The 9,850-nt window shown below is 44.7% G+C and overlaps 1 protein-coding gene across 1 annotated transcript; it reads left to right on the top strand.

The window, feature by feature from the left end:
* Positions 1–588: 588 nt before the first annotated feature.
* Positions 589–9,837, top strand: M6pr (mannose-6-phosphate receptor, cation dependent). Its single transcript, XM_052719817.1, has 7 exons — positions 589–787; positions 4,219–4,398; positions 4,666–4,832; positions 6,822–6,931; positions 7,215–7,345; positions 8,104–8,230; positions 8,377–9,837. The coding sequence occupies exons 2-7, from the start codon at positions 4,220–4,222 to the stop codon at positions 8,497–8,499; spliced, it is 837 nt and encodes a 278-aa protein (XP_052575777.1). The 5' UTR covers positions 589–787; position 4,219; the 3' UTR covers positions 8,500–9,837.
* The last annotated feature ends 13 nt before the right edge of the window (positions 9,838–9,850 follow it).

Consider the following 9,850-nt stretch of genomic DNA (forward strand, 5'->3'; position numbering starts at 1 on the left):
TATCTAGCAAGACGCCACAGGAGGACAAGTCATTGCAGAGGTAACAGTAATAATAGCATGTTCTGAGAGAGTTAGAAATTCTGAACAACGGTGTTAAGACAACGAGCCCCTACGCTCCGCTGTCCTAGAGGCTGAGACCAACTATAGACCAGGAAAGATCTCAGCCGGTGGATGGCTGAGCAGCGCCGCAAAGAGGCTACCACGGTAGCAGAAGAGCCCTAGGAACTACAATTCCCAGAGCGCCCCGGGAGCGGAAACTACAACTTCCAGAGAGCCCAGGAAACGACAGTCTCCGTAGTTTCCGCAGATCGCCCTCTCGGACTGCCTTCTCTCCGACCTATCCGGACACGTGGCACGTGACTCCCGCGTGAGTGGGGCGCGCCATCAGCGAGTCCCTGCAGGCGGGGCTCGAACCTCATTGGTAGAAAGGCAACCCGAAAAGAAGGAGCGGATGCTGGCAATCTCGGAGTGATTGGGGTGGATGGGACAGGGGCATAGCGAACTAGACTGCTAACCAATCAGCGTTCGGGGGAAGGAACGAAGCGCGATGGTTCTGCGGTCACATGCCGCGGGGTCTAGTGGGCGGAGCAGTTGCTCAGCAGCCTCTCGCTGCTTCCTGTTTCCGGTTTCTGGAGCGAGTCGCAGAGCGGCGCCTTGGGGAGCGCTGGCCTCAGACAAGAACCCAGGACCGGAGCCTGCGGCCCGCTGCTCTCCGGCTGCGTCTCCCAACCCCAGGGCCACATTCTTGGGGGCATCTGAGCTTCGGCTGCTGTGTTTTCCGTGACACGTGAGTGTGGGGGCGTGGAAAAGGAGGCGGGCTGGGGTCCTTGCACACCCCTACGCCGAAGGAGATGCAGTCCAGGACTCTGGCTTGGCGGTGGTTCTAGCCGAAGACCCTGCTAGGGAGCCGTAGGGCCGAGTGGAGGCGCCAGGCGTGAGGACAGAGCGTCAGACTACCAGGAGTGAGGGGGAGGACTTCCAAGATCAGAAAGGGATTTAAGATGTTTTGAAGGTGGGGGAAATTAAGTGCCAAGTGTGGAGACGTGTGAAGTGTTACTGGATGTTTGTTGAAAGATTTTGACCTGTATCATGGACGTAAAGTGGCATCGTGACATTTTGGGTAAGGTATGGCTTTGAGCAAATGAAAGGCGAGAATTTCCAGGATCCTTGAAGTTCGAGGAACATGTGTTAGCTTGGTGTGGAAAAGAGTAACAGAGGGATTGTCCTGTGTTTCTTCTTGTAGGGAGTTTGAAGCATAGAACTACTTCCTCGAGGCTCTTTCAGCATTGGGCCTTTCTGCCAGTTCAGACCGATCTTCCAAGTAAAACTTCCATTAGAAAATGGAAAAGACCATGAGTGAGAAAGTGCGAACAAATGGTGTCAGCAGTTTCCCAATCCCTAACTTAGTCATTGGCTGTCCTGTAAAGGATGATGTTTCTGCATTGCCAATAGATAGGCCTCTATAGAATAAGGAAATTGAAGTTTTCTCAAGATTATAAGATCCCATTTCACACATCAAAAATGTGTGTACTTGAAGGATCTATTTGCACCATATTAGAAAGGGACTGTCCAACTTGAACTTCATACTGTTCTCTCCTTGTGCCCATGTTTTTCAGAAGTTTGCCAGCAAATGCCTTCACGTTATTAGTCATCCAGGTTGCTCTAGTAACTTAATATTTAATATTTGTATGACCTAGAACAAGTAACTCAGTAGGCATCTGTAATCGTCAGTCCCCTCATCTTACTTTTCCAAGAGATGGAACTAACATAATGTAGGTAAAGCATTTGGGGTGTACGCCATACTGAATCGAAGAGAAGCAGCTCAAACTTACAGTCAAATCTTTCTCTTGGTCTTTCAGGACAAGGTTTCTCTGTGTAGCCCTGACTGTCCTGGAACTCTCTCTGTAGACCAGGCTGGCCTCAAACTCATAGATCCTCCTGCCTCAGCCTCCTGAATGCTGGGATTAAAGGCGTGTGCCATCCCTGCCCAGCATACAGTCAAGTCTTAAACAGAAAAGAATTTAAAATTACTCCTCTAACTTTTTGAACAAATAAGCAGATGACAAGTCATTCAGTTCATCTAATGCCTACCACAGCTTGTTTTAATTCTTCATCCCTTCCCAATTTTGTGATGTTCTTTGCCCTCATTTGGGAAGAGAAAGCAGCAAGAGTTAACCAATGAGGAACTAACTCTTAGGTCAGAGTGCAGAGCACTCATTCTGTGAGAGCATCCCTCCATAATATGCTCCTGGGGAGAAAGAGCTTCAGAGCCCAGAATGTTAACCTTTTAAATTAGATCCTGAGAGAACTTAAGGAACATGGCACAGAATCAGTTAACAAAAGTAGCTCTCAGTGATTTGACTGGTTGAGCTATGTGTTGAGCAATAGGTGAGTGTAGGGAAGGTAAGAGCTTAAGTCTGAGTTCTCTATTACGCTCTAGTTAGCACTGTGAGGAGTTACTTCCTTTTCCTGCTTTGTTTTAAAAAGAAGAAAGGCAGCTGTGCTTTGGCTTCTCCTGGCATCCCAAACAATTATGGAAGCTGTATGTATATGATGGTGATACGTGGCCCTTGAGCTCGGCAGCCATTTATCTTGCTCACTCCATCAGCTGTATCGGTGGTGGTTGTGTTTTGTTGGTTGTTTGCTTTTTAATCTGTGAAATAAAGATGATGAAATTTACTACATAAGGCTTGGGGAGGATTGATTGATTAATGCATGTTAAGTATTTAGGTAGTGCCTGGCTGAAGGCTGTCACTCTATTAATGTGTCCTGTTGTTTTGTATTTGAGATGTGTTAGAAGAGCCTTTGACCTCTTGGCTACCAGTGATTACTGTGTGGAAATGCCTTGTGTTTCTGTAGTGAATTGATGGCTGGGCTATGTGAAGTCAGGTGGATAAGTTCCAAAGCATTTGTTGCCCTCCTTGCATGTGGGAAATTAGAAACTCAGATTAAGTGTCAGGGAGAAAGGGAAATGCAATTAGATCACAAGTTTGGAGCTTCCATTTTCTTATAAGGAAAGTCTGGAAGGGTTAAATGTCTCAGGAAAAAAAAAAGTGAAACTTAAAAATGAACAAACAATGTCAATGGCCTGAAGGGTTACTACTAATAGATACGAGTGAAACCTTCTGCAAGCATAAATCACTGTGGACTACCTACAAAGATGGTACAGGGATGTCCAACTTCTCAACATCAGACTATGACATTGTTATCTACAGATGTGTTGGGCTGCATTCACAGATAACCTGGAGATGTGTGTCTCCCGTGGGCCATAGATAGGCTTGTTAGAATAATACAGACAGTAAGTGAAGGAAGGCAGCATTCACAGATAACCTGGAGATGTGTGTCTCCCGTGGGCCATAGACAGGCTTGTTAGAATAATACAGACAGTAAGTGAAGGAAGGCAGCAGTGCAGGACTTTGGAGTGTAGAAAGAGCCATCTCACCCAAAGTCTAGAAGCCCTTGAGATTTGTGACTTGGAGGGGCCGGGGCAGGTTTTGGAAGCCTTCTAATCCCTTGTTTTGACCCGATGAGTTTTCTTCTGTGATTGGGTGGTTTTTCCAGAGAAATGATGCATAAGTAATTGAGGTGAGTTGAGGTGCGGTGACTGCTTCACCTCCATCCCACATGCTTCCAGTGAATATGAAGAAAGATTGCTAGATGCTCCCGGAATGCTGATATGTTAGGACCCAGCATATTCAGGTTCCTTCCTCTACTTCACGTCCTCCTAATAACTTCAAGCTAGGCATACTGGAGGATCTATGTATGTCGTGACTGGAATGTTTTAGGGAAGGCCACTGACTTAAGCTTTATTTATAAACTAGTATTTAAGTTTGAATAATGGAATAGTCCAATGTAAATTTTCATCAAACAGTAACAAAGCAAAGAAGGTTGAGCCCAAGCTATCATAATTCATTATTTTCTTCTTCTTACCCCCATAGTTTGTTTTTGTTTTGTTGGGTTTTGTTTTCTGAAGGTTTTTTGAGACAGAGTCACTCACCAGGTATCTCTTGCTGGCCTCAAACTCACAGAGATCCACATGTCTCTGCCTCTGAGGGCTGAGATTAAAGACATTTGACATTACACTGCACCCCATAGTTTGTTTTGAAGCAGATTCATGCTTTTTATTTGCATAATGAAAATACCATTCATTTTTGCGGTCACATGATTTATCTGTTTCATTTCTCTCTTGCTCCTGCCTTCAACACACTCTCCCAAAAGGATGTTCCCCTTCTCTGGCTGCTGGAAGACTGAATTGTTACTGTTGCTAGTCCTGGCTTTGGCTGTGAGAGAATCCTGGCAGACAGAAGAAAAATCCTGTGACCTGGTAGGAGAGAAGGATAAGGAGTCAAAACAAGAGACGGCTCTCCTGGACAGGCTACGGCCACTGTTTAACAAAAGGTAGATGAGAAGAACCCTAGAGGGGTTAAGAAAGTAGCTATATTAAGGGTCTTTTCTTTTTACGGACTTTGCTTCGGCTTTAATGTGGAAGGAGTGTGTGAATGATATGGATTCTGTTATCAAGTAGGACAGTCTATGAGGCTGTAAATAACTCCTGATTTAACAAATGTGCATTTAGCACATTGGTTGTCACCAAAGGAGGGATGTGGTTTTTCCTGAGCTTGGTAACTAGTGATACTGTTCTCTCTTCCTATTTTTCATCTGTAGTTTTGAGAGCACTGTGGGCCAGGGCTCAGACACGTACAGCTACATATTCAGAGTATGCCGGGAAGCTGGCAACCACTCCTCTGGGGCAGGCCTGGTGCAGATCAGCAAAAATAATGGGAAGGAGACGGTGGTTGGGAGAATCAACGAGACTCACCTCTTCAATGGAAGTAAGCTATTTCCTGCTGACTAATCCCACGTCAGTCCTCTAACAGTCCTATATGTGGTGGCCTTCCCCAATTTTCTGAGTATGTCATGTAATATGGAATACCTGAGACTGAACCTCACTGTGCCTGGTTCCACAGCTGCTCTGGAGCCACAGCTCGGGACACTTCTGTGCTTGAAGATAGTGCAAAATTTTCACGGAAAGAAGATAGGCTTGGGGAAACAGTTCAGGGTAGAACATTGGCCCACACGCACAGGTTCTGGCTGTGATACTTAGTACCACAAAAAGAAAGATGAAAGAAAGGGGTCGAAAGAGAGACTGGGTGAATGAGAGTGAAAATGAATCTGAATCGAGCCAGAACCTTACAGAGCCTGGAGTCCTTCCAGTCACCCAAATATTTAGTGAGTTCCACACCAGCCACCATTTCTCATCAAATTTGCCAAGTGAATTTTAAAATAACTATTTTGTGCAAACCAGTATTTAAGGAAAGAAAAAACTCACCACCTTCTTGTACTAACATAGTTGTATTTTTCAAATGTCATGAACATGTATGCTGGAAGGGAGCACTTATGGCCTGATTTCTTCCCATAAGCAGATAAGTTATCCAGTGTAGCTGGATATTCATTATGTAAAGAATAAAATAAGGGCTAGAGAGATGGCTCAGAGGTTAAGAGCACTGGTTGTTCTTCCAAAAGTCCTGAGTTCAATTCCCAGCAACTACATGGTGGCTTACAACCTTCTGTAATGAGATCTGGTGCCCTCTTCTGGCCTGCAGGGGTACATGCAGGCAGAACACTGTATGCATAATAAATAAATAAATTTAAAAAAAAAAAAAGAGGAGGAGGAGGAGGAGAAAACACACAAGTGCATTCTTGACCCAAATCATCATTTTCCTAGTGTGATGGTGTCTTAGTCACTGTTCTATTGCTCTGAAGAGACACTGTGACCAAGGCAACTGTTAGAAAGCATTTAATTGGAGGCTTGCTTACAGTTTCAGAAGTTAGTCCACTATCACCACAGAGGGGAGCAAGGCAGCATGCAGGCAGACATGGTGCTGGAGAAGGAGCTGAGAGTTCTGCATCCTGATCCATAGGTAAAGAGAGAGACTCTAGACCTGACGGTGTTTGAAACCTCAGAGCCCACCCCCAGTGACACACTTCCTCCAGCAAGGCCACACCTCCTAATCCTTACAATCCTTTCAAACAGTTCCACTCCTTGGTGACTAAGCCTTCAAATATATGAGCCTATATGGGAGCCATTCTTACTCAGACCACCACAGAGGATTTTTGAGGCACCAGCTCACTGATTTTGAAATCTTGTTTTCTCATATGCAAAGTTAAAAGCATCCTTAACCTATTCACTTCACATGGTTGTTAGTCAAACAGTATTTTGCAAAGAACTTTAAAAGTAGTAAATACCAAGGGAGAGAAATGTGTTTCCAGCTCAATAAACATCCACTTTGAATCATCTGTCATCTTGGACTTCTCCCTGCTGCCTAGCAATCATGTGGAACCTCCTCTCCTTTTGCTGTGTGTTGAGAAAATGTGCATCAATGTTAAAAGCACGGATAATAATTTGTTTTCACACATTCTGTTGCCTACCTTTAATGTAAAAGATAAGATTAATTTTAAATATCTAGTTCTTACTGTCTAAAACAAGGGAACACAAAGTTTTGTCAAGAAACAAGTTTTAAGGCTAGGCATGGTGGCTCATGTTCGTGGCCCCAAAACTTGGAAGGCAGAAGCAGGAAGATCACAAGTTTGAGGCAGCCTGGTCTATATAGTTAGTGAATTAAGGCCAGCCAGAGAGATATATAGCAAAAGTCTTGTCTTTTAAAACAGAAAAGTTTTAGTTTAGCATTCAGATGTATAGATCATACCAATTAGCATTAATGAAAAGCAGTTTGGGTGGCTAATTCCACTCTGCCATACTACCCATTGTTGCCTCTGCTTCCCCTGCACTCCATAGTGCCATTGTTCTTGTCCTTCCTCAGGTAATTGGATCATGCTGATATATAAAGGGGGTGATGAATATGACAACCACTGTGGCAAAGAACAGCGTCGCGCAGTGGTGATGATCTCCTGCAACCGACACACACTAGCGGTGAGGTACCCCGGGGGAACAGATGGGAAGATCTGATCTGACCAGAGGGAAGGGAATTAATTAACAGGAAGGAGAACAAGTCTATGGGGAGTGAACATGAGAAAACCAATTCAGATTTTCAGTGTGCCAGATTCACACCATACATGGAGAATTGGCTGCTTAACCAGGAGCAAGAGCAGATGTTTGGCGTTTATTTATTTATTGAGGGGTGGTCTTGTTTATTGGGTGCAAGTTGAAAGAAAGCGTCTTACACATAATTACTGTTCGGTTCTCTCTTCATCAGGGCAATTTTAACCCAGTGTCTGAGGAACGAAACAAAGTCCAAGACTGTTTGTACCTCTTTGAGATGGACAGCAGCGTAGCCTGTTCACCTGAAGCCTCCCACCTCAGTGTGGGCTCTATCTTACTGGTCATGTGAGTACTTTCTACCTCTTCCGTACATGTCTGTTTACATACACGAAATCAGAGGGGACTGACTCTAAAGTAAGACCATACAAGTTGGAAGAAATTAAGCTGGGGTGTAGCTTGGTGGCATGAGGTCCTAGGTTTAATCCCTGGTAGTAGCAAAAAACAACAAAAACCCAAACTTTTTGAAGACAGTCTCACTGTGTTGCTATGGCTGGCCTCAAACTCAAGAGAATCACTGGCCTTTGCCTCCCATGTGCTGGGGTTAAAGGTGTGCCTGACCAGACCTGGCTTTTTAAAAATGAAAGGAATAAGTGCTTAGTCCCAGTAAATATTACAGTTTTGTTTTTAAATGAGACAGGGTCTCATGTGTAGCTCTATCTGGCCTGGACTTCACTATGTAGATAGACCAGGCTGGCCTTGAACTCACAGAGATCCGCCTGACTCTGCCTCTGTCTCCTGAGTGCTGGGATTAAAGGTGTACACCACCATACCCAGTTTATGTTTTTCCCAGAAAGGCTAGACAGTTTTACCAGTACATCAGTAGAACTTTGAAGAAACAGATTTCCCCCCCCCTGGGTGTTTGCTTCTGTCAGATTGGCAGTGCTCCTCGGTTTTCTAAGAAGCTACCAGCCCTTTTTGTTGGTATGCATAGAGTACAGCTTAGGAAACAGCTAAGGTTAGCCTTGGCCTTCGAAGTAGCGATTAGAGGTATGCAGTGCCACTTCAGGGTGACAGATTTTAAGTGTGTGTCTTTTCCTCTCCAGATTTGCATCATTGGTTGCTGTCTACATCATTGGGGGTTTCTTATACCAGCGGCTGGTGGTAGGAGCCAAGGGAATGGAGCAGTTTCCCCATCTGGCCTTCTGGCAGGATCTTGGCAACCTAGTAGCTGTAAGTAGCAAGTGAATTTGGACTAAGCCTTAGATTTTGGGTGTCCTCTCTTTGCCCCTGGAGAAAACCAGTTGTCACAGTCTGAGACCATATGAACTGTCTCACTCTAAAACAGAGATTATCTTTTCTTTGCTTCGTCCGTACAGGATGGTTGTGACTTTGTGTGCCGTTCCAAACCCCGCAACATGCCTGCTGCCTATCGTGGAGTTGGGGATGACCAGCTGGGGGAAGAGTCAGAAGAAAGAGATGATCATTTGCTACCAATGTGATTGCACTTTTAATGTCCAGCCACCTCGTCAATCCCCAAACCAAAGCATACACAGCCAGACTTCTCAAGCCGTCTCTTCTCCTCTCTTGCCTTGCCATTAATATGCCTGCTTTCCAGTTGGCTTTTGATCTGACCCGAAACTGCCCCCTTTGCTCCTGTTTCCCCTCTGCACAAGTACAGTGGAAGGCAGACGTAGGGTCTTCAGGGCTGACTCCTGTGCCGCCAGGAAGAGCAAGGACAGCTAAATGGGCAGAAAGCCACGAGCCCGGTCTGTCTAAACATTTTCACAGGTTGAGACACTGGATTTCTTTAACTAAAAAAGAAAGCAAAGGTGACTTGTACCTTTGACTGCCTCCTGTTGTTACCATCCCTCTAGCAGTCTCTGAGGGTCTGAGGAGGACTGTGTAGAGTTGCTTTGCAGTGCTTACCTGACTGAAGCCCAAATACTGCCCTTTGCTTTGAGCCTGGAGTGAGTCACTTAAATGTCCCTTATGTGGGATTAGGACAGGAAAAAAATGTGAAATTTTCCAACTACAGGATTCTAAGGTGCCATGTTTATAGGTCTTTCGTGGCTTGATAGCTAGAACCGGGCTCTGGGCCATGGTTATAAATCCACATGTAGCCCAAATAACTCATTAAGCAGTCCTGTTCTAAAGGAAATAGACCCACGCTCTAGAGGCCCCAGAATCTGTGTGTTACTTTGTGGTGGGATCTCTGGTTTTCTTCTGTTTGTAGTAAAATGCTGGTTAACCTGTTCTTGCTCATTTGCTTCTACCAGTACTTCTAAACTTGTACTGCACTTTTCTCACAGATTTGTAGTTTGGCGTTTTATATTTTTCCCAATCTTAAAGACAGGGAATGGAGGCAGAAGTGGACATGGAGGGCTCTGCAGTTCTCTGCTCTGGGTAGGGAACACTGCTGCCCTAGTCCCTCCTGCTGGCTCAGGGAAGTGTCTTACCCACGTACCTATGAGAAAAGGTTTTGAATCCTCTCCCACTTCTTTCTGTTTAGGCCCATGTGCCCAGAATCACAGGCTGATCTTCCTATAATAGTGAACTCGTAAGGCACTAAGTAACAACACGGCTCATCTGAACACAGGAGATATGGAAAAGGCAGGACCATGTTACCTTTAGAGAAGGAAATGAAATGATGTCATTCTAACTTCTCAATACTCTTGCAATGGTAGTGGGATTTTTTGTTTTCTTTCTACACAGAAAAAGTAATGTTATTTTTTAAAAAGGCATCTCATTTGTTGTTTGCATCCTTCCCCAGTATTTTAAATGAAAAGAATACACCACTTTTTGTACAAAAACATAATAATTAAAAAACATACAAAACATGCTGGCTTTGTC

Source organism: Peromyscus californicus, unplaced genomic scaffold (assembly GCF_007827085.1).
Source record: "Peromyscus californicus insignis strain IS unplaced genomic scaffold, ASM782708v3 Scaffold_6__1_contigs__length_162567912, whole genome shotgun sequence".
NCBI classification, from domain to species: Eukaryota; Metazoa; Chordata; class Mammalia; order Rodentia; family Cricetidae; genus Peromyscus; species Peromyscus californicus.

Excerpts from the sequence above, each read along its gene's own strand:
- M6pr (XM_052719817.1), top strand. The coding sequence starts at position 4,220 with ATGTTCCCCTTCTCTGGCTGCTGGAAGACTGAATTGTTACTGTTGCTA. Across the intron at positions 4,399-4,665 it reads CGGCCACTGTTTAACAAAAG|TTTTGAGAGCACTGTGGGCC; the intron begins GTAGATGAGAAG and ends TTTCATCTGTAG. Across the intron at positions 4,833-6,821 it reads GACTCACCTCTTCAATGGAA|GTAATTGGATCATGCTGATA; the intron begins GTAAGCTATTTC and ends GTCCTTCCTCAG.